This window comes from Nelumbo lutea, chromosome 5, assembly GCF_056320005.1.
Source record: "Nelumbo lutea isolate HS-2025 chromosome 5, American lotus-T2T, whole genome shotgun sequence".
Lineage (NCBI taxonomy): Eukaryota > Viridiplantae > Streptophyta > Magnoliopsida > Proteales > Nelumbonaceae > Nelumbo > Nelumbo lutea.
The window spans coordinates 35926215-35951258 of record NC_142688.1 but is presented as its reverse complement, the minus strand read 5'-3'; the positions used below and the strand labels follow the sequence as shown (position 1 = coordinate 35951258).

Here is a 25044-nt window from a genome sequence, read left to right as displayed (position 1 = left end):
AAAACCATCAGTCATCATCTCGTAATCATCGTTTATATTATCTTAGTCAAGTAGACTCATAAACAAATGAGTTGCCATTTTCTGCACCACCTTTCTTTCTTGCAATATTTGATTGATCTTGATTATCCTTTGACTAATTTTTTCTTTGATATTTGTGCTCTCATAAAGTAATGTTTTCTTAATTAAGCTAATTTAATTGGGACCCTAAACAAAGGAAAAAAAAAAATGAACTAAAATGGGCCAATTACTTCTTTTGAGCTGCCGTTGATATAGTCAATTAGGCTAGAGCAGTGTGCCACAACCTAACAGTTTCAACTTTCAAGGACAAATATCAAAATGGAAGTCGGCAGACAAGCAAGAGCTAACAAATATGTTTTAAGAATCATTGATCATTTGAATCATGTCAGGTGAAAATTGACAAACACAATAATTCTAAAATTCTAATTATCAGAAAACTATGTTAATAGCACGTTTTGAATAGGAAATGGCAATCCGGTTTTTGCTTTTGCTTTTCCAGTGTTGGGTTTGATTAAAATCTTATCCTGCATTAATTACTTTTGGGTGGAGTCAGATTGGGTTTCTTCCAACCTGGATAGATCCGTCCAGCCACAGATTATACCAACAATAACATATATTTCTGGGTTGCGGTTTCTGGTTTTAGATATTGCCAACTCTTTGCAAAATTTCATGTTATTGTTCTGGATAAGATAAAGAAAACAAGACAGCCAAAATTTTAGCCACATTTCATTTGATGAATTTTACAGTTTTAATCAGTTTGCATGCAAAAAAATTGATCTTATTTCTCCATCAGGTTTCTTATTCCTTTCTTGAAAAATGTAACATTTCTTCTGGTTTATAGTGAAATCACAGGTTTAATTGGTAAAAAATGAAAAAAAAAAAAGAGATACAAATTTGATGAGAAAATGCTTCCCTTTTCCTGTTTTTTCCTATCTAACTGTCAAGTTGGGTCACCTATATGATATCATAAGTTTGGTAGCCTCCTGTTAAGCTTTAGAATTTTGAAAATCAGAAAGCATGTCTTCTCAACCTATCCTCAAGACCAAAGGAGAGCAAAGAAGGAGAAGAACCTTTTACATATTTTGGGTAAGGCATTGATTTCTGCAATTCTGCCTCAACCTGGACCAGAGCTTTAGCTACCCTACTTTGTAGGAATTATGCCTTCTGAGTTCTGATCACATGACAATATACCAATTGATAAAGCTATTAGGATTAAACAAAAGCACCCTTCTCGGTTTAGAGATAGTGTACAACTTATCAGTCAGCACAAAGCCACAAAACCTCAAGTTTAGGAGACTCCAGCATAGTGCGGTGCATGTTAAAGCGAATAGGTCAATAAGGGAGGGCTTAAAATCCTCCAAGGCATTAAGCACTACCGTAGTGGCCATTGTTGTGCTCCACAGAACAAATATGAACACTCTGGTAACACCCACACGGTCCCCCACCATTTATCTCATATCTCTTGGTATGCCCTAATTGGAGGAATCTCCTCCCTCGAGTATCTTCTTTCTTATCTTGTCTTCTCTTTTCTTTATTTCTTTATTTATTTCTTCTTATTTTTTGGCTTTTTCTTTAGTTGAAAATGAAAACATGTCAAAAAGAGGGGTCAAAAAGATATGCACAAGCAAAAGTACGATGTGACAATAAGTTTTGATTTTTTAAGAGTCGCCTAGACTCACTTTACTCCTGGATAAGTGATGATAATGAATTAAAAAACAGGTGAAACACTTCAGAAAGAAAAGGTTTTGTTCAGTTTAAATTTATTTGGACCAGGGAACAAATGACACGGTCCTTTTGGTAGATTTCCTACCCTGTTTCCAATAAAATATTAAAAGGTTGAGGAGCCACATTTTTAAAATAACGACAAGGTACCCATCTTTGTTAGGCTGCACTTATTGCTCTACTTTTTGTTTTATGATTATACATCTTAACTGCATGGACTAAATTTCAAATTATGCTTGTCGAATTAATGTTGCATAAAAATGCTCAGGCTGCCAGTCTTTCCTAAATCTCTATACCTGTTAAAATGTGCAGAAAAGAGAATAAAAAAGTATTCGTTATTGGTACATTGTTTGATATGGAGAATCAACCATCCGAGCCTTTCCTCTGTTAAGGAGTGTAGGAAAAAAACAATCAGGGCTAGGAGTGAAACCCATGGATAATAACCTAAATGTGTAAAAATATAGATCGCTTGGATGTGGGATAAAATTCTGATTGATCTTCAATTGTAACACTTACAGAAGCAGGCCAACCTCCAATGTCCACAAATTCAACAGGTTCCAGATAAGATGTATCTCTATGGGTCATAGTTATCCAAAAAGTAATAATAAAATAATATGGAAAATCCAGAATTACTTAGATTAAATTATTATGATCACGCAATTGCATTAATTTTGATCACGGAGATCTCCCACTTATCTCCAGTGGTAGGTCTTCACCGTCCCTTTCTGTAAAGCATTACATGGGTATGGGCCTTATGGCTGATAATCGCCAAAGACAGGAATATCCTCTGGTGGATATTGCTTACTTGAATCAATTTATGAACCTAAAAGAGTGTTACGATCTGATTGCTTTTCTGAAGATAATGAAGTAGAAATTTACAATCATCCATTGAATTTGCAGGCCAGAAGATTATTGAATTTTCATATTTGTAAAAACCCTAGTAGTTTAAGATGGCTCCAAACTCATCCCTGTCAATTCCACTAATACATTCTGAAAGCAAATATAGAAAATCAGATTACTGACTAATATTTATTGTTTAATACTGTATAATGGGCAGATCTATCAGCATCAGACCCATTATATAAAACAAGAAAATATATTTTTTTAATTCAAATATTAACTAAGCAGAAATCTATTTTTCTGTACAGTGAAGAATCAATTTCTTTCAAGGGGATCTTGAGTATTAGCTACATTTTAACTCGTTGTCACTCAGAAGAAGGGAATACTGGGAAGACCAGTTTTGATCTATTACCCTCTACATATTTATCTCTATTCTTACACGAATACAGAAATATATATCTGACAAAGTGAAAGCGCCAACTCAAAAATCAGAATACAGTCGAACTAAACGTAAGGAATCAAAGGGTGTCTCTAATCGCCACTCTCTCTGCTTTTTGCTTAGTGGCCTTCCTTTCCCTGCTTTTTCTCTATTTATCCTCACATCTGCTAGGCCCCATGTGCAACAACTCATCTCCAAATCAAAAGAAACAAGTCTGAAAATGCCATCTCTCTCAGTGAATGACCCCTTTGGATCTGCCTCACCAACATATTTTACATACATTGGCCTATCCTTGAACCTGGCCAAATCTTGTGGAATGCGCATGATCCTTTCAACGCCAGGAGAAGACACCTAAAATAATTGCAACTCAGATTATGTATGATAAAGTAATGAATGCAAACAATTTAAAAAACTAACATTTTGAAGATAAGAACCAGATATTCCAATTCGTTAATATTATGTGGACAAGCTTGAGCTTCACTCTGCAATTATTCCAGAACCAACCAGTCTCTAAGTCCTCCATCTCTTTTTTGCTAAATGGTAAAGGTTGTCTTACAAAGAACCAGAAGAGAAAAAGACGGCAGGCTTTACCAAAAAAAGGTACATGGTTGATGAGTTAGAACCATGATCCTTGGGGGGACAAGCATGAAAACACGAGTTCAATCTGAGAGCAGCCACTGGGTGCAAGAAAATGCTTATAGGAGTAAAATGGCCCAGGCCGCCCATGGGCCAGCACAGCCCACATTAATAATACATAAATATATATTATGTATATAATAATATATATAATTAATAATATGTACATAACTACATATATTATTAATACACATTAATTTTGATCCTTTAAAAAAATTTCATTCCGTCCTGGGCCCCCTCCCTGATTTGCCGCACCATGCTGGCACAGCCCACTATAGTAGCTGTGCTGTGTCAGCATGACCCACTCCAGTGCAGGTGGCACAACAAAACTGTGTTGTCCCAGCCTGATGACCCACATTACACCTATAAAAATGCTGAAAGTTTGGTGAGCTTCAATAGCTGGGACGGCATTGAGTAAGGCCTAACCATGATCCTCATAATTAAGTATTGATCCTGTCAAAAGAAGAATCAAACAGAATATTGTCCCACTGGATCCTGAAATTACCATGGGAGAAGGCTTCTTATCTTTAATGGGATAAATTTAGTATGTCTTCCCTTCAAAAATGCAGGCATTCCTCCCCTTCCACATACTCCAGCAAAGTGTATATAGCAACCATAGTCAGCGTCTTTTTCTCTTCTGCTATTCCCATCCAATCACCCCTTCATCTCATCCTTTTATTTCTCTGTTTCATTTTTTCCCTTATTTTCTGTTTGCACTGTCCCGGAGGGTTCAGAAGTCAGAACAACCAAGCTGGTTTAACAGTTTAAACATCTGATCAGCTCAACTGGTTTTCAGACATTGTTTGGGTTTTATTTTATTTTGGGTCCATATGGGAGAGCTGAAGCTTTAGTTGAGCTGCTTTTGAAAAAGCCACTAAAAGAACCTTCAACAGGTTGTTTTTTTCCCAGTTGAAGGACGAAAATTCAGGCTTTCTGGGCTTTTCTGAATCCATCACAGGAAAGCCCTGGATGGGACCCTCCCAAACGGGCACTTTAATAGTTGCACTAGCTGACACAGCTCTTACTGGGACAGATTAACCTACATCTATCAGGCATAAACATGGACCAGGCATTGACCCCTGAATCCATATGGTGTAGCCCCAACCCCATATTGGCATACTGCACTCCTAATTATTTGCCAAGGGTTGATGTACAAGGGATTTAAGTCCCCTCAAATTTGCATAGATCTTAGATGCAGCACATAAAAAGAATGGAATAAAAATAAAAGAAAGCTACCTCTAGAGATAAATTCTCGGGTACAGATCCAGAAATCTCAGCTTTGTCCAACCTTGCTCGGTAAACAGATGAGAACTCTTCAATATCTGTCATACTGGGAGAACCATACCTATAAAATATCTTGTTGGTTAGATGTAATCATGGACACTATTTTACACCACAAGCATACAAAATCAAGAATCTAATTTGAAAAGTAAGACAACATAATGAACCAAAAATACAAAGAAAATAAAACAATTATCCATCAAGTTCATCAAAATCTTAACTGCTAATTTCCAAGGCAGGAGCACCGGTCAAGTAAGGAAACTTTTTTTTTGAAGAATAAAGAAAAAGACTTTCATTAAAATAAAAAAGAAGATATTACAGACCAGTTGGTTGTCAAAAGGACACACCAATGCATCAATTGCAACTGATCAAACTGAAAATGGATCTACATTACACAGGTGCAATTCAAGAATACTCGAAAAGTTTTCTAACAAATTAGACTGTTAACTCGGTTGAATTCTGGCAGGGGTAACGCCCAATCTATTACCCATCCTCCATCTTTTTCTTCCCAAATTTGTATGTCATTTTCGAATCAAAGTTCTCCATTTTTTTTTGAAGGAAGTAAACAGATTTCATTAAAAGAAAAAGGGGGTACACAAGAAGGTGTACAAGTACAAAACAGGGGTCAGGCCCCTAAATATTACACAGGAGGAAATTTTTCATAATACAATGTCTCCAGAATAGCACCTAGTTTTGCTAATCCATCTGCAATGGCGTTTAAATCCCTTGGAATCCAGTACAGAGATGCGTTCTTAGAAGCCAATAGGTCCCTTGCCTATGCTAGGAAGTGATTAAGTCTCCATGGTCCAGCCTCCTGTTTTCCTAACCATTTTATGGTGTTTGCTGAGTCGCCTTCAATGGACAAGTTCTGAATGCCCAGTCTGCTGACTAGGCAAATCCCTGTGAGAGCTGCTAACACTTCTGCCTTTGTAGAGTCAGCTATACCAATCGGTCCACTGTACACCCAGCAGATGAACCCATTTTCATCTCTTAAAGTCCCCCCTATGCCAGCAACTCCAGGGCTACCCGATGCACCACTGTCAAAGCTTAGAGTCCAAGTTCCTTCCCTTCTTATTGATGGAACCTTGGAGGTATGTGGGATAGAAGGGGAGGAGAACAGAAAGTTGACAACATTCCTGTTAAGGTCATTAACATTGATTCCTGTGAACACTTCTGAGCTAGAAGCCCACAAATTGCAGTGATAATTGATATGACAGATCAGCTAACTCTTAGATTTTACCTTGTTTTCAAACAAATGATTGTTCCTTTCTTCTCAAATTCCCCATAACACAGCATGTAACACTATTTGCCAGTATACCTTACCTCTCTTGCTCAGACCCTTTCCTTGCCACTGGGAACAAACTTACACCAGATCTTCTTGAAAGGGAAGACACAGTCCCAGTCTCCTGCAACCAGAGCCTCGAGGAAAGACTTGGAAGAGAACTCACCAACAGGGTGGGGTTTCCAGACACGGGAGTCTTGGGAGTTTGAGGAAATGTAGGCTTCTCTGAGAGAGAGGAGGAGATCAGTTAGCTCACTAATCTCCGAGTCCCTTGAGGGTCTTCTAAGGCTCAAATTTATGTTGTTTTCATCGGGAAAAGTGGGGAGACACTGAGAGATGGTTGCTTCTTTGTTTAGGGTGAGGTTGAAAATTCTAGGATAAGATTCCACTAGAGTGGAATTGCCCCACCACAGGTCTGTCCAAAACTTAATTCTGGTACCATAACCCACTCTAAATCTTATGAAAGAAAAAAAGATGTTGTGAATAGAAGTGATACCTTTCCAAGGATTTGAGGAAGCTAATCGGTTTGAGCAGAGGTTGCAGTCCCAACATTTTGCATTTAACCCATACTTGCTGGTGATGACAGCTACCAAAAGGGAATTCGTTTCAATGGGAATGTCCACAACCATTTCCTGAGTAGAGCATCGTTCTTCTCTTTTAGGTGTCCAATCCCCAACCCTCCAGCCTCTTTAGGCTTGCAGACTTGACTCCACTTACTAGGTGTCTTATTTTTTTCACGTCCACCTTCCCAAAGAAAATCTCTTTGAAGTTTCTCAATCTATGACCTGATTTTGGCAGGGATCTGAAACACTGAGAGGAAGTAAACGGGCAGATTTGCAAGGGAAGCCTTGATGAGGGTAAGTCTGCCCCCTTTGATAGGTAACAATGTTTCCAAGTGGCTAACTTATTTTCACATTTTTCCATCACTGACTCCCAGAAGCTTGGACTTTTTCGATTCCCACTAAGAGGCAGGCCCAAATAAGACAGGGGGAAGTTTTCCACTCGGCAATTCAGAGTTCCTTGAAGCTTTCCAAGAGGGTTTCTTTGGTTTGTAGTCGCTAGGCTACTTTTTGAGTATTTACCCTCAAGCTAGTGACCAATTCAAAACAATGCAGAACTCTTTTCACATTATTAATATTCTCCAAGTTAGCTTCCAAAAATAGGATGACATCATCTGCGAATTGGAGATGGGAGACATTATGAGTATCTCTTCCTACCTGAAAACCTTTAATTAAATTTAGGCTTTTGGCTTTTTCAACTAGCTGGCTAAAAACATCCATTACTGGAGTGAAAAGGAAAGGGATAGAGGACAACCCTGTCGGAGACCTCCACTTGCTTTGAAGTAACCTTTGGTCTCTCCATTTACCATGACCGAGAACCATGTTGAACTTATACAGCCCTTCATCCACTGCAGCCATTTCATGCCAAAGCCCCTCAATTTCAGAATTTGGAGAAGGCAGTCCCAGTCTACTTTGTCATAAGATTTCTCAAGATCTAGTTTCACAAGGAGACCCGACCTTCCACTCTTCCTTCTATCTTCGACAATTTCATTTGCTATTAAGATGTTGTCCACGATTTGTCTTCCTTTCACGAAGGCAAACTGATTTGGAGAAACAAGCTCTCTTAGGACTTCTTTAAGTCTTTTTGTTAAAACTTTTGCCAGAATTTTGTACACACTCCCTACTAAACTTATTGGTCTAAAGTCTTTTCTTGGCAATAAATCCGATTGAAAAATAAGAGAGAATAGAAGAGAAGAGAAGAGAAGAAGAAGAAGAAAAGAAGAGAAGAAGAAAGATTGGAGGCAATGGAATAGTGCTGGCGGTACCAGCTACTAAAATAAAAAGGGAAAAGACCCTTGTGCCCCTGCTATAAGTGAAGTACAATAATAGAAAATTAAAAAAGGCTTTAACCAACCAAACAGACCCTAACAAGACAAAATTAATAGACAATAAATAAAATAAACTATTTCAACACTCCCCCTCAAGTTGGAGTATAGATGTCAATCATGCCCAACTTGTCACACAAACCACTATGCCACACATGATGAAGACCCTTGGTGAAGATGACATGGAGTTGTTCTTCTAAGCTGACATATGGAGTGCACACTTCTCCGTTCACTAGTTTTTCTCTAATAAAATGCTTGTCCACTTCAATGTGTTTCATCCTATCATGGAGGACTGGATTAGTTGCAATGTTGACAACAGCTTTATTGTCGCAATAGAGTGACATAGGGTTGCTAACTACAAAACCTAATTCACCTAACAAGTTTCTTATCCACATGATTTCAGCAACCCCATGAGAATAGCTCTGTATTCTGCTTCAGCACTAGATCTAGGCACCACACTTTGCTCCTTACTTCTCCATGTGACCAAGTTTCCTCCTACAAAGGCACAATACCCATTGGTAGACTTTCGGTCATCAATTGTCCTTGCCCAATCAGCATCAATATATACTTTCACCTTTACATGTCCATGTTTCTGGAATAGCAAACCAGCTTCGGGAAACTTCATGAGGTATCTAAGGATCCTCTCTGCAACTTCAAAGTGAGTTGTCCTAGGGTTGTGCATGAACTGACTAAGGACACCCATTGCATAAGCAATATTAGGCCTAGTCATAGACAAATACAAGAGTCTCCCTACAAGTCTTTGAAACTTCTTAACATCTTTCAAGAACTCTCCCTGACTGTTTTCCAGCTGATGGTTAGGTTCAATTGGTGAGTCAATTGGTTTCACCCCTATCTTGCATGTATCTTCTAGTAGATCTAGTACATATTTTCGTTAGGAAATAAAGATGACCTTGTGAGAGCGGGCAACTTCAATTCCAAGGAAATAACGTAAGGGGCCTAGATCTTTTACCTCAAATTGAGTGGCTAAGAATTTTTTTAGTTTCTGTATTTCAGTCTCCCAATCTCCTGTGATCACTATGTCATCAACATACACAACTAAAGCTGCAATTTTCCCTTCACCTTTCTTCACAAATAGAGTGTGGTCTGACTGGCATTGTTTGAACCCCATCTGTTAAATTGCTAAGTGGAATTTACTCAACCGGGCCCGAGGTTAATGTTTCAACCCATATAAAGATTTTTTTTAACCTGCACACTTTTTGTTCACTGCCTTTGGCACAAAACCTGGAGGTTGGGTCATGTACACTTCCTCTTCTAAGTCACCATTCAAGAAAGCATTTTTAATGTCCAACCGGTGGAGTTCTTAGTCAAAATTTGCTGCCAATGAAAGAAGAATCCTAATAGAGTTCATCTTGGCTACTGGAACAAATGTCTCTGCATAGTCCACTCCATATACTTGTGTAAAACCTTTTTCCCACCAGTCTGGCCTTGTACCTTTCAACAGTTCCATCAGCCTTGTGTTTCACTATGAACACCCATCGGTTCCTTCCCTTCAGAAAGATCCACCAACTCCCAAGTGCCATTTTTGCGTAATGCATCAACTTCTTCCTTCATTGCATATGTCCATTCGGGTTTGGATAAAGCTTCTACCACATTCTTAGGAATAGGGATACTGTCAACGGAAGAGAGGAATGCACAATATGAAGGTGAAAAATGGTCATAGGACACAAAGTGAAAGATAGGATGATTAGTGGTACAAGATCTAACACACTTTCTCTTAGTAATAGGAACATCAAAATCATCAATGACAGGGGAATCAACATTGAGAGGTACAGGCATATCAATAGGAGCAAGTGTACCTGGTAGATGAGAAGGACCTACCTCCGACAAATCCGATGGTGTTGGTTGCATAGTGCCAGGTTCCACATCTCTTGAACTCTATTGGCTTTTTGGCGGCGAAAAAACACAGAATGGAGGAGGATCTAGTAGAGGAGGTAGATGAGTCTGAGCCTATTTCTCCTCAACCCTACTCCCCCCCTGAGGAGAAATCGAGAAGAAAGGTTGATTCTTAAAGAATGATACATCCATGGAGACATAGTACTTGTGAGATGTGGGATCATAGCAACGATACCCCTTTTGAGATAAAGGGTAACCAAGAAAAACACAAGGAATAGCATGAGGATCAAGTTTACCCCGAGTAGGGGACAAGTTATGAACAAAGCAATGACACCCAAAAACACGCATTGGAATGGGGGGCAATGGAGCTATAGGAAACAAAAGCTGATGTGAAGCCTTATACTCCAATAACCGAGATGGCATACGGTTGATGATGTACGTAGCACATAGAACAACATCCATCCAAAAGCGTTTCAGAACATTCATATGGATTAACAAGCCACGAGCTACTTCGAGAAGGTGATTGTTTTTTCTTTTAGCAACATCGTTTTGTTGGGATGTCCTAGCACAAGAGCTTCTTTGAAGAGATCCGCTCGAAGCAAAGAATTTCGTGAGATCACTATGGAAGTATTCCTTTGCATTGTTCGACTAGAAAATATGAATTTCAGTTTAGAACTGAGTGAACACCATGCGTTGAAAATCTTTCACAATTTTAGGCACTTCATCTCTAGATCACATAGGGTAAACCCAAGTGTATCTAGAGTAATCATCGATCAAGGTAATGAAGTACTTATATTCAGCTTTAGTAGGTAGAGTAACAGGGCCCCAAACATCAGAATAAACAATATAAAACGGAAATTCAGATCTTTTATTTCTCAAAGGAAAAGAACTTCTACAATGTTTACTCAATTAACATGTCTAACACTGCAACTGACTCATTGACAAAGACTCAAACAACTTTGGAAACATAACTTTTAATGACTCAAAAGAAAGATGACCAAGACCACTATGCCATAAATAGGCTTGACTCTCACTGGACGAACTCAAGGACTCTGTAGCCATAAGACTAGCTTTATTCTCCAACACGTAGAGACCATCCACCATGCTTCCTCTACCAATCGTCTTTCCCGAGGCCAAATCCTGAAACACACATGTAGACGGAAAGAAAGTAACTTAACAGTTCAAGGAGTGAGTAATACTACTAATGGAAAGAAAATTTATAGGTCATTTAGGAACATGTAGTACATTAGAAAGGGTAAGGCCGAGTGGGAGAGATATGACTCCTTGGCTGGCTATGGTGGAGAAAGAACCATCAGCTAGTCTCACCTTATCTCTCCCAGAGAGAAGGTTGTATTCCTGAAATAAAATTGACTTACTGGTCATGTGGTTTGAGGCTCTAAAGTCAATTACCCAAGGAAAATCAGAGGTATGAGATGACACATGGAAGGCAGTGGCAGTGTTACCTGATGTAGACGCGAAAGAGGTAGAAGGAGTAGGACCAAAATCCATCTAGCGAAGAGTCCTACCATATAACTCCAAATGGTCACGAAAGGAGTTGATAATCTCTTCCTTGAGGTCAAAATTGGGATGCCTTTCCTGAGTTACCATGGGACTAGTCTATTGAGATGCCATATTAGCTAAGTTATACTTTTTCTGATTCTACTGAATTGGTTTCTTACCCTGATCAGTTGTTGACTTCTTACCTAAATCCTGTGCCCATTTAGGTTTTCCATGGAGATCCCAACATGTATCTCTGGTGTGTCTTGTCTTCTAGCAGTGAGTGCACCAAAGTTTACTCTTGTCATATGTTCTCTTCTGAGAATCACCTTTCTTAAAAGAACCTCCAACATTAGCATCTGTACTTCCTCGGACAGCTAGGGCAACTGACTCCCCCTTTGTACAATTCATCACACTTCTTCTACTCTCTTCTGACTAAACTAAGGCATAAACCTCCTAAACTGATGGCAAGTCTTTACTTCCCAATATCTGCACCCTGATGGACTCATATGAAGGCATAAACCCCCTTTGCATCTTCATCACACTTCCAATTCACATTCTGATAGTGATCAAGTTCTTTCCTAATTGATGTCAGATCTGAATAGTACACCGAGAGACTCCTCTCACCCTACTTGCAAGTAGAGGATTCAGCTTGCAATTGGTATATCTTGGCATAGTGTCTCTACTCTAAATAGGTGGACTTTTGTTTGTTCCCATATTTCACAAGCAGTTTCAGCCCACATAAATGTCTTTCTTACCTATGGCAGCATGGAAACCAAGAGTCATGCCATCACCATACTATTTTCTTGTTTCCACCTATCATATTCAGCACTTCCGTTCTTCGGTTCCTTCACTTTCCCATTGATGTATCCTATTTTCCCCCTAGCAGTGATGTAGAGTTTTATTCCCCTAGACCATTCAAGGTAGTTCAAACCGTCAAAGGGAATAGCAGCCATGGGGAAACTCATATCCATTCCCCCACTCACTCCATTTTGACTTCCTAAAACCCCTAAAGTAGGAGAATTCTCAAACGACATGGTCAACACAGAATTTTAGTCTAAAACCTCAACTTAGGATCCCTCCTTATATCAGAAAAAAATGCTCCACACACAAGTGACCAGTCCACACACACTTAGGTTTTGGACTTAATCTGAGCACAAGACCAGCACCAGTTTCCAGAAAAAGAGGTATGTTCAAACTGATTTTCAGACCTGTACTGGTCTACAAGCTTTGATCATTAAGAGAGATCCTTACAGACGTGAAATCAAGACAAAAAGTGGAGAAAACAGGTCAGCAGTGACCTACAGTCACCTTTTCACAGGTACAGGATCTCACGATCCAAAACAAAAGAGGTATAAACCTCACAAGGGTCTGACGACATTCAGTAGTTAAGATTCATTTTTTTTCTCTTGGTACACGACCAAAGAAAGAAAGAAAAAGAAAAAAAATAGGGCTGTACCAGTCGCAGATCTGATTCGATCAACCCAGATTCAACCCTCTGTTCTGCCCAGATTCAGAAACTTGAAGAAGAAACTTGATCGCCCAGATTCAATTGCCTTGCTCTGATACCATCTTGGCAAGAAATCCGATTGAAAAATAAGAGAGAAGAGAAGAGAAGAGAAAAGAAGAAGAGAAGAAGAAAGATTGGAGGCAATGGAACAGTGCCGGCGGCGCCAGCTTCTATTAGTATAATAGGGCGACTAAAATAAAAAGGGAAAAGACCCTTGTGCCCCTGCTGTAAGTGAAGTACAATAGCAGAAAAATAAAAAAGGCTTTAACCAACCAAACAGACCCTAACAAGACAAAATTAATAGACAAGAAATAAAATAAACTATTTCAACATCTTTTCACTTCCAAGACACCATCTTTCTTTGGGATGAGGCAGATAAAGGTAGAGTTATTTCCTTTGTTTACAAGAGCCAAGGAGTGGAAATCCTTGAAAGCCTCCAAAAGATCATCTCTCACAACGTCCCAACAAATCTGAAAGAAGAAAATGGGGAAACCATCAGGCCCAGGGGCTCTATTCCTCAAAATCCCTTTCAAGCCAAGACCTCTTACCTTCTGCTAGAGTTGGCAGTTCCAACTTCTTAAACTTTCTGAAACTCTCCCTAGAGTACAACTTTTTGAAATGGTTAAGAAAGGCCTCTGTGGTTTCATCTGCATCTTCCACCTCCCTTTGATCCACCTTGATTTTTGAGATGAAGCTTTTCCTACGCCTGCTTGACGCGTAACTGTGGAAAAATTTTGAGTTATTGTCTCCTTCCTTTAACCATCTGATCCTTGACCTCTGCCTCCAAAAGATTTCTTCTTTTCCAATCACTTTTTCCCAAGAATTCCTTAGACCTTCTCTCCTACTTCTTCCTTCTCTGTCCAGAGTCCCTAATTGTTCCTTTTTGTCTAGTTCTTCCAGCTCCAAAAGGATAGCACTTTTTTCCTCTGCAAAAGATTTGAATTCTTCTCTCCCCCAGGATTTCAGTTTTCTTTTTAGGAAATTCAAATTATGCATTAATCTGTAACCAGCCCAGCCTTCGACTCTACATTCCTCCCGCCAAGAAGCCACATTTTTGTGAAAATCCTTATGCAAAGTCCACACTTTTTCCAGTCTAAATGGGGATTTACCTTTCAGAACCAGGTCTGTTCTCAGGACTAATGGCCAGTGATTTGAGGTGCAACGAGGTCTGGTTTCTTGGAGAAGATTAGGAAAGTGTTCTGCCCAGAAACCTATCTAGTCTGCGGCTTATTAAGTTCTCTTGTAGATTTGACCAAGTGAATTGGCCGTTGTGGAGAGGGAGGTCGCAAAGGTTATGCCTCAAGATAAAATTGGAGAAATCCCTCATGCTTCTAGTTACTGATCTTCTGTTTGAATTTTCTTGGGAGAACCTTGTGATGTTAAAGTCACCTCCTAGGACCCAAGGGAGCTCATCAAACTCGTGCAGAGAGTCCAACTCTTCCCAAAGTTTTTGTCTATCTGCAGGAGAACTTGGTCGATATACCCCAGTCAGAATCCAGTTGAAACCATCATTTTTATTAGTAAAGAGCACGGAGATTGAGAACTCTCCTTCATCTATCTCAATGCCCGACACCTCCTCTTCGTTCCAAGCTAAGATGATTCCTCCTGAGGTTCCTAGAGCAGGAAGAACAGTTCATTTCTTTCCACGAATTCCCCAAATTGCTCTCAAAAGTTTTCAGTCCACTTCTTTTTTTGTTTCCTGAAGGATGACTATATCTGGTCTTTCTCTTCTCAGAGTGTCTTTTACCAGACTTCTTTTTAGCTCCCAACCCTCTGATGTTCCAGCTTAACAACTTCATTGAGCTCCGATCGCTGATTTTCCCTTATCTGCCCTAGGCCCTTTTGTCTTTTGATCTATCAATCCCCATTGAAGTCTCTTTGATGCCCTTTCAGAGTTCCTCTTTCCGTTGTTCACAAACTTAACATTCTGACTTCCACGGCTCCCATTTTTTGGAATCTGATTGTGAGAAATTCCCTTTTCTTCGCTTATCCCCAAATTTCTAGCCATATCGGTTATGCCTTCTGTTGGGACCCAAACACTCCCCCCGAACCCAACTATGGGAGTGGAGCAGACCACCACCCATCAGCAGTTCACAAGGAGACAGAAAGGACAAGCGACAGAGCCCCAGAGTTAGTTACACTCAGAGTTGGTTACTCTGCTGCCAGAGGATATTCCCTCCATGATATCTTCCAGAGTTAGTTACCCTGCAGTCAGAGGATATTCCCTCTATGATTACACCTGTAGGCCAGCTATATAAGGCCATAATCATATAATAAAAGGTGTGAATGAATATCCCTTCGTTTTCTCTCTCTGAGTCCATCCTCTTCCTACCTTCCTTTCTCTTCTTCCCCTTCATCTTCTGTTTCAGGAGGTTAAGCCACCCTCGAAGGGGCTTCCGAGGTGAGCGGTAACTCATCAAGTTGGTATCAGAGACAGGCTATCCAGATCACAGGCCAGCTATGCCGCAGACACGTTCCTCTACCATGGATGATAGAGTCGACCAGATTGAGATTGGGTTCCACCAGGTGCTGAACGAACTCAGGGAACTCAAAGTGGCCGTCTCCAGCATCACCTCTCAGCAACAATCCAGCGAGACTAGTCACCCAGCAGGGGTGGAAGCCTCTGCTTCCAGCAGCCAAAGAACTAGGTGTTACCCCACCGAAAAAGTTACTAAGACCAATTTTCCCAACTATTCCGGTGGAGATCCCATTCCTTGGATCTTCAGAGCAGAAAGATATTTCGAGTACCACGAAACCCCTGCACACCAGCGTGTCTCCATCGCTTCCATTCACCTGGAAGGAGACGCGATTCTATGGCTCCAGTGGTATCATCAAAACCATCCTCGGGTAACTTGGGCGGAGTTCACTGAAGCTCTATGCATCCGTTTTGGGCCGACGACGTTCGTGGATTACGACAAACTCCTCACTCGGTTAAAGCAGACTGGAACGGTAGCAGACTACCAGCTCGAGTTCGAGAGAATGGCGACCAGGGTACATGGATGGCCGGAGAAGGCCTTAGTGGGGTGTTTTGTGGGAGGCCTCAGGGAGGATATCCACCTGGAGGTGAGGGCTCTCCGTCCAGCAACAGTCATGGCTGCAGTGGGTTTGGCTCGCCTGCAAGAAGAGAAAATCGACAACCTGCGCAGAGCCAGCAAGCTGTCCTACCCAAATTTGAGGGTTACCCAACGGGCCGATCAGCAACCCATGAAACAAGTTGGGGATTCTCAAAATCCCATTTTTCCCAGGCCCACTATGCCCTTCAAATGCCTCTCATGGGCTGACATGCAGGCCCGACGCGAGAAGGGCCTCTGTTACAACTGTGATGACAAGTTTGGGCCGGGCCATAAGTGCCGAGTCCAGCGAGTGTTTCTCCTTCAGACAGAGGAAGAGCTGGAAGGGACAGAACCAGAGCACATAGAAGACTGTGAACTGATATCAGATGAACCAGAACCTGTCGGAGCCGAGATCTCCTTACACGCTCTCATGGGCCTCAACCCTCTTCAGTCCATGCGAGTAGAAGGAAGATTGGTTGGCCGATTTGTGATGATCTTGATTGACAGTGGCTCTACCCTGAATTTCATCACTTGCCGTTTGGCAAAGCAACTAGGAATGACTATACAACCCACTCCTCTCTTTTCGATCCATGTGGCTAATGGGAGTCAGATGTTATGTGATGGTATATGTAAGAAGGAAAAGATCCTCATACAGGGCCATAATTTCGTGGTAGATCTCCACCCATTGGATTTCTCGGGGGCTGATATTATTTTGGGAATTCATTGGTTACATGGCCTAGGTCCTGCACTTTGTGATTGGGCCAAAATGACAATGGATTTTTACCAGGATGGTCAGACTTGTCATTTACAAGGGGTGCAGCCCCCTAGTTCCCAAGGTGATACTTTAGCTTCCATGATACGGGCCTCCAATGATGCTGGACAACCCTTATTTATGCACTTAGGCATTCGGCCCACAGTCCCAATTTTAAACAATCAGGGCTATGACCAACCCACGGTAGCCCAACACAAGGCCTTGCGATTGATACTCAATCAGTTTGGTGACATATTCAAGGAACCGAACCAATTACCTCCACCCTGGGCCCATGACCATCAGATACCCCTCTTACCAGATTCCAAACCGGCCAATGTGAGGCCATATAGATACCCTTATTTCCAGAAGCTGGAAATTGAGAAGGCAGTAAGAGAGCTATTGGACAAAGGGCATACTCAGACCAGCACCAGTCCTTTTTCATCCCCCGTACTCCTAGTGAAGAAGGATGGTAGTTGGCGTTTTTGCGTAGATTACTGGGCCCTGAATCAAATTACAGTGAAGGACAAGTTTCCGATACCCCTCATTGATGAACTGCTGGACGAGTTAGGGGAAGCACAAGTGTTCTCCAAACTAGACCTGCGGTCCGGGTATCATCAAATCCGGGTTCACCATGCTGACATCCACAAGACAGCCTTTAGAACCCACAATGGCCATTATGAGTTTCTGGTTATGCCGTTTGGACTCACCGACACCCCCTCCACCTTTTAGGCCCTCATTAATGACACCTTCAAGCCATTCCTAAGGCGATTTATTCAGGTGTTTTTCGATGACATTCTGGTTTATAGCAGGGATTGGGACACCCATATGGAACATCTGAAACTTACCCTCACAACTCTAAGGGAGCACCAGTTACATGCCAAAATGACAAAGTGTTCCTTTGGACAAAGACAGATTCAGTACTTAGGCCATGTGGTTGCAGCAGGGCGGGTCATGGCAGACCCAGAAAAGATAGATGCCATCCAAAAGTGGCCCAAGCCCACTACTATAAAGGCTCTCAGGGGTTTTCTTGGGCTTACCGGTTATTATAGCCGCTTCATTAAGGGGTATGGGCTTATGGCCGCCCCTTTAATGCGTCTGTTAAAGAAGGATTCTTTCGGTTGGGCTGATGATGCCCCACGGACCTTTGATGACTTGAAGATAGCAGTTTCTAGTCCTCCAGTCCTCACTCTTCTGGACTTCTCTCAGCCCTTTGAAATAGAGTGTGATGCATCGGGTGTAGGGGTAGGGGCCGTCCTGATGCAGAAAGGGCAGCCCATTGCTTATTTCAGCAAGGCTCTCTCAGCAACTTACCAAAATCAGTCCACTTATGTCAAGGAAATGATGGTTGTGGTAATGGCAGTACAGAAATGGCGTACATACCTATTGGGACGCCAATTTATTATAAGGACAGACCAACGAAGTTTGAAGTACATAGCCGAACAAAGGGTGCACACCCCGAAGCAGCAAAAATGGCTTAGTAAACTGATGGGATTTGACTACAACATAGAGTATAAGCCTGGGACCGCAAACAGAGTAGCTGATGCCTTATCACGGGTAGAAGAGCTAGCTCAACTGACCTGCTCTCAGCCCAGTTTTCCCTTGTTTGGAGCTATACGGCAAGAAGCCAGGTTTGATCCGCAGCTACAGGACATTAGGGATAAGTGGAGACGTGACCCGTCCCAAGTTGCGGGTTACCAAATTGTAGGACCTGATCTTTTCTTTAGGGGCAGGTTTGTGGTTGCTCCAAATTCCGTCCACAAAACTGAACTGCTAAGGTTGTTTCATGATTCTACGTTGGGGGGGCATAACGGACCCTAAAGAGGCTTAGCAGCCACTACCATTGGGTAGGAATGCGCAAAGATGTGTTGCACTATGTATCCGAATGCCAAACCTGCCAATAGCAGAAATACTCCTCGCAATCTCCCACGGGCCTTCTACAGCCCCTCAAGATTCCAAAGCAAGTGTGGGAAGACCTCTCCATGGACTTCATCACGGGACTTCCTCGTTCTGCAGGGAAGGAGGTTATCATGGTAGTGGTTGACCATCTCACCAAGTACAGCCATTTCTCTGCATTGCCTCACCCTTACACTGCAGCCATTCTGGAAGGAATACTTCCGATTGCAAGGAACCCAACTATGCCCATCCACAAGTTATCACCCACAGACTGATGGACAGACTGAAGTCCTTAATCGATGCTTAGAAGCCTACCTTAGATGCTTCATAGGGGAGAAGCCTAGACAGTGGGCCCACTGGCTCCTGTGGGCAGAATACTAGTACAACTCGACTTATCAGTGGGCTGCAGGAATGACACCCTTCAAGGCTCTATATGGCAGAGAACCCCCTCCCATATTACCTTATGAATATGGGTCGTCCAAGGTGGCAGAAGTAGAGACCCGCCTACTGGCAAGAGACGAGATCCTTAGACTGCTTAAAACCAACTTGACAAAAGCCCAACAACGAATGAAGGTCCGCTATGACTCTCACCACTGCCCATTAGAGTTTCAGGTGGGTGATTTTGTCTACCTTAAGCTCCAACCTTACCGCCAGGTCTCAGTGGTAAGACGGGCTTGACACAAGCTAGCTCCCAGGTATTATGGGCCCTATAAGGTGCTGGAGAGAGTGGACTTTGTTGCTTACAGATTGGACCTCCCTGCTACCTCAAAGCTTCATCCGGTGTTTCACATCTCACTTCTCAAGAAAGTTGTGGGAAATCATACTCCTATCTCATCCAACTTACCCCAATTCACTGAGGAAGGGGACATTTACACGGAGCCTATCAGAATTGTGGATTTCCGTTGGGTTCGACAAGGTGGGCAGGTTGTGCCAGAAGCCAAGGTAGAATGGGCCGGGCTGTCTCCAGAAGACGCCACTTGGGAACCTTATCTAAGGCTGAACGAGAGGTTTCCAAACCTATACCTTGAGGGCAAGGTCAATGCTAAGGAGGGAGGAATTATTGGGACCCAAACACTCCCCCCGAACCTAACTATGGGAGTGGAGCAGACCACCACCCATCAGCAGTTCACAAGGAGACAGAAAGGACAAGCGACAGAGCTCCAGATTTAGTTACAGTCAGAGTTGGTTACTCTGCTGCAAGAGGATATTCCCTCCATGATATCTTTCAGAGTTAGTTACCCTGCAATCAGAGGATATTCCCTCTATGATTACACCTGTAGGCCAGCTATATAAGGCCATAATCATATAATAAAAGGTGTGAATGAATATCCCTTTGTTTTCTCTCTCTGAGTCCATCCTCTTCCTACCTTCCCTTCTCTTCTTCCCCTTCATCTTCTGTGTTAAGAGGTTAAGCCACCCTCGAAGGGGCTTTCGAGGTGAGCGGTAACTCATCACCTTCTTCCAAGATAACATTCCTTACATGTTTGTCCAAACTATGATGCTCATTTTCCAACTTTTCTTGTAGTTTGGGTTAACGCTTGGTTGGGAAAGCTCTCTGTTCGGACCTGGAGTACAAGGGGAAAAAAGTGAGATCCAAGGTTAGAAGAAGAAACTGGAAGATTTAAAGGAAACGAAGAGGAAGGAGAAGGGGAAACTCTGGAAAAGGAATGTGAGTCTCATCCTTGATCTCTCTCTAGGCGTGCTAGCTAACAATCGATCTCATACTCAGGGTTGACCAGATGAGTCTGTTCGAACAGTTCTACATTTCCCCAAACTACTAGTGAACAGGTCTTTGGCCCTTGAGAATGCCACCTCCCTAGGATCTGGTTCAGCCTCCATTGCATAAGAGCTTGAATCCTCAACTCCATCGGTGCCATCTGATTCAATGATCGAGGAGTTTACACTATCTGGTGATGAAGGAGGTTTGTAAATCTTTCTATTGTGTCTTCCCGAACTAGGAATTTTTTCAGGGATAGGCTTAGTTAAGAAAGTTGGGGTCTCAGGTAGACTTGAGCCACGTGGGCCTTCTCTCATTCCTAGCGATTGGACTATAGAAAGATTCTGGCCCAAAACTTGAAGCGGGTTTGGAGCCCCTAACTGGTGGGTCTTGTTAGCATTAGAACAACCAAATTCTGGAGACAATTTGAATTTTGAATGGGGCTATCGAGAGAGGCTTGGCCCGCCTTGCTTTTTCAGCTTCTCATTTTAAGAGGCCTAGAGGTATCTTTTGGGAAAGAACTTAGGCTTCTCAAAATGGTCACTCTCTAGCAATCTGCTTCCTTCTATTTTACGAAAGTTTCCAGAAAGGGATTTTGAACATGTAGGAGCTTCAGGCCCTTTGGGGGGTGAGGGATCTGAGTTGACTCGACAGGTTGCGAAGGTGACTCAGTCGTCTTCTCCACTTCTACAGAGAGGTATGTAGACAACAGTCAAGACTGTTATCAGTCTTGAACCCTAATAGATTTCAAGATCGAAGATAAGAAGAAAGGTAAGAAGAAAGAAGAGGAAGAAGGAGGAGAAGCAGTAGAACACAAGGGTTGAAAGGAGGAGCAGAAGAATAATATTCTGCCGCCACCACTTTAATTAATATTTATAGGTTATGCTCATTACATGGAAAGGACAGATCTGCCCTTAGTCTTTACATAACAGCAAAAAAAAAGACTGAAATAAATAACAACTGAAACAACTAAATGACCAATAGCTAACCCTAGGCAGACTAGAACATCTTCTACCCTACGAACACAGTGGGGCCGTAGCTGTGGGGCCCACATCAGTGTTCTCTACAAGGTAAAACCAGGCATTCCTCTCTAATAGAGGTATCGAGCGGGGGATTGCGTGAACTCCATGACTCCTTCCCCTACCTCTTCCGTTTCTCCTGCACCTCCTGCCTTCTCCCCTACTTTTTCCTGTGATGAACCCGGTAGCCTCCTATTGTACACTCTTTCATGCAGGTCCCCCCCTCCTCATCCTGCCACTTTCTCTTTCCCCTTCTTCCCTTCAATTCTTCTATTTCGTTCCTTAGTTTCTTATCCTTTCCTCTCTTACTCAACTCAACTGGTGAAGTGAAGCTCAAGGGACTTGCCTCATCGTTTTTAGACTGAGTTTCTATCTTTTGTATTTTCTTCTTCTACTATCTCTCACATATCGTTTATCATAGTTTTCAAGCCACAAAGGCATCGCCTAGGTGATGGATTTTTTATGTTAAAAAATGGATCCTAGGGTAGTTCCCTAGGTACCATGACCATATTTCCTTAATAATTATTCATAATTTTCATAAGCAAAGTATAAAGTTCATATTAAAGTATGGAAAATCAACATATTCATGAGAAGAAAAAGAAGGAAAATAAAATTAAAAAAGCATAGGGGCTGAACCCTTATTTTTGTTATAGGAAAAGAAGAAAAGAAAAAGTATTGGTGGTGGTAGAAGAAGAAGAAGAAGAAGAAGAAGAAGTAGAAGAAGAAAATGTGCTGATTAGAAAAAATTTTAAGTTCTTCCTTACTTATTGGTTCAGGTTTTGAAGTCTTTGAGGGTTCAATACAGCATTTAGCAATCTTTGTGTTGATTAAACCCTAATAAATAAGAAAATAATAAAAAAGAAATTAGTATATAAACACACAAAATTATTATTTTAGTTTAATAATGTCTATTTTATAATTATAATCTCAAAAAAGAATGAACAAAAAAGAATTTTATAGTAGGAAGTAAAAAACTGCTTGGTGATTAGGCGAGGCGAGCCTCAAAGGGTGCCTTGTCGCCTAGACGTCACCTTGACAACTATTTCATTTATATTTTCTTCTGGCCTCCAAAGGTCTTGAAGCCCATGCATCATTATCCTGATTCTGGCTTCCTCTATCATTTATATTTTCTTCTTCTACTATCTCTTTGCCTACCATCGCTGTCGTCCTTGTATCCACTGTTCTGGCCTCCAAAGGTCCTGAAGCCCATGCATCATTTTCCTGATTCTGACTTCCTCTATCATTTATATTTCCTTCTACTATCTCTTTGCCTACCATCGCTGTTGTCCTTGTATCCACTGTTCTGGCCTCCAAAGGTCTTGAAGCCCATTCACCATTTTCCTGATTATGGCATCTTGATCTGCCGATGTACTCACTCCCACCACTAGGCCTTCCATATCCTTTGAACTTTCCTCAATATTCAAGCAGGTGATGATTTCTAAAACTCTCAACCCAACTTCAACATTCTTCCTGTTTCCTATTGTCATTGGTAGCTTCTCACTGTTGTTGGTCCCCAGTTGGTTTGCCCCTACCAGCAATCCAAGAAACGATTGAGTACCTAATCTTCTGTCTTATCCAGCCTCCGAAGATTCCCCAAACTTTCCCCCGCCCTTCTTTCACAACTGCTAATCATCTGAAATGGATCCTCCGCTGACTTCTGAGACAAACAGCCACTAGGTTGATCTATAACCTCAAAGTTCTTGGATTTCTGCTCCTTTTCCTTCTGGACAGGAAGCAATGGATTTGCCTTCACCTGTGCTTCTACTTGGCTGGGCGATCTTCCTACCATTCTCGTACTTCGTCACCACCCGAACCCACTCATCATCGCCATCTTTTCCTTCAGACCTTGTTTGACTGGGCATAAAGGAGCTAAAACCAGTTTTCAATGAAGGCAAGTTAATTCCAAAAATACCCTTTAACCTCTTGGACCAGTTACCTTGTTTCCCTTTTTAAAATTGAACCTCTTCTATTTAAAGCAGTGGACCTCACTCCTATTGCCTGCCTACACATTACCTACTACTGCATGTTCCCTCTCCCCCTCTTTCCCACTTCAACCTCCTGCCTGCACATTACCTACTAGTGTGGCACACACCAAGTGTGCCTAGGCACATGTTGCATTTGAGACAAAAGGACTAAATAAGGTTTTCCTTAATTAAGTTCATATGACTATTTCATTCACTAGTTGTAGGCAGTGAGTTTCTCTTCAGAGTCCACTGTTTCTCTATCATTTTTTTATAGGTTGTTTCCTTATCAATTGTTCTGTCATTCAATTTATTTTCACTTTTACTTTTTCCTGTTCGAATTCATTAAAAACCTAAAATCCAAGTTGAAGCTATTAACCATAGTATAAGAGGTTTTCCCCAAAAGATAATAAAATAAAATAACAAATATTATGAAAATTGTTTAGGTAACAAATCATTTAATAAGAGGAAACTCTATAACATTGCATTGCACAAAGACATGATTAATATGCAAAGGAACTTACTTATTGGAAAGCTTCTCAATTCGCACTTGAATGATTGAATTCGCAGATGTCTTAAATGCATAAATTTTCAAGTCACCATCAAATGATTGAGAAACCTCCTCAGCTATACCTAATGCTTCCTTGTCCCACCATGTTCCAGCAAGAGATATTCCACCTCCTTCGCCTCCATCTCCAACCTTTTAATATATATATGTTATCCTCAAAATGTTGTCTCCCAACCATGTCTTCTGTGTTATCTATGCAAGCATATGGGTATGCACAGAGAGAGAGAGAGAGAGAGCTTACATAAGGTTCAGAATCTTCCACCTCATACTCCTCAAAATAATCATCACCATCTTGAAAGACCTCTACACAAATCCAAAAGAAAATGTTTAGACATAATACCAATATTTGTGAAGGATAAACAATTTATATGTATATAAATATACAAAAAGGAATCTCTACTACATGTATTACCTGGAAGACAAACGTTGTTTAATTCATAACAAGTTGAGAAGTACTCCATGTTTTTGTTCCAAAGCTTGTCAGTAGCTACATAAGTGAAATTGGAAGAAATATATCTTAACTAAAATGGTCATACAAAATGATATTTTCATGAAAATTTTATAGTGGTCCATTTACTCCACAAACATTCTACTTTGGTATTATCAATGTATTACCATTCAAAAAAATTATAAAATCTCATAATAAGAAACAGATATTGGTGAAGAAACTTTTTATTCTATTTGTCAGAAAATTGTTTGGATAGATTTCAATCATGGTAGGAAAACCAAGCAAATGACCTGATTTGTCAGGCTTCTGACTTAGAATTGGCTGGATTAACACAGCATATGCATATATCTATTTGTATGTATATATACATGTGTATGCAAGTATAATAGATGCATTATGATTTCAATAACTCTCTTCCTCTAACTCGTGAACTAATAAGACAGGCTACATATTCCCATTGTTAGAGTTGGCTGTTAAGGGGTAGTTTGGTCATTTATCTTATATTAGTAGCATGATGTAATGTCCTTCATGTTTTGATTTAAGTGTCATGTCCCATACTTAGGGGCATAAGAGTCTTTTAACTTAAGTTAGAAACCTTTAAATTACTTGGCCAACTAGAGAGTTGGACTTTCTCTCTAGTTTGAACCAGATTTTCTTCTCTATCTCTCCT

At 41.2% G+C, this 25044-nt stretch overlaps 1 protein-coding gene across 2 annotated transcripts in view; it reads right to left on the bottom strand.

Moving 5' to 3' along the window:
- Window positions 1-2768: 2768 nt before the first annotated feature.
- The window catches only part of LOC148851691 (uncharacterized), a 29382-nt gene continuing 7106 nt past the window's right edge, over window positions 2769-25044 (bottom strand). The window contains exons 2-6 of one of the 2 annotated variants that reach the window (XM_088942625.1): window positions 24339-24413; window positions 24168-24229; window positions 23883-24058; window positions 4892-5000; window positions 2769-3370 (exon numbers count right to left, since the gene is read on the bottom strand). In XM_088942625.1, coding sequence (XP_088798751.1) covers window positions 3062-3370; window positions 4892-5000; window positions 23883-24058; window positions 24168-24229; window positions 24339-24413 — 731 coding nt within the window. In that variant the 3' untranslated portion in view covers window positions 2769-3061. The remainder of the gene's footprint in view (window positions 3371-4891; window positions 5001-23882; window positions 24059-24167; window positions 24230-24338; window positions 24414-25044) is intronic. The other variant, XM_088942626.1, reaches the window with a different exon arrangement.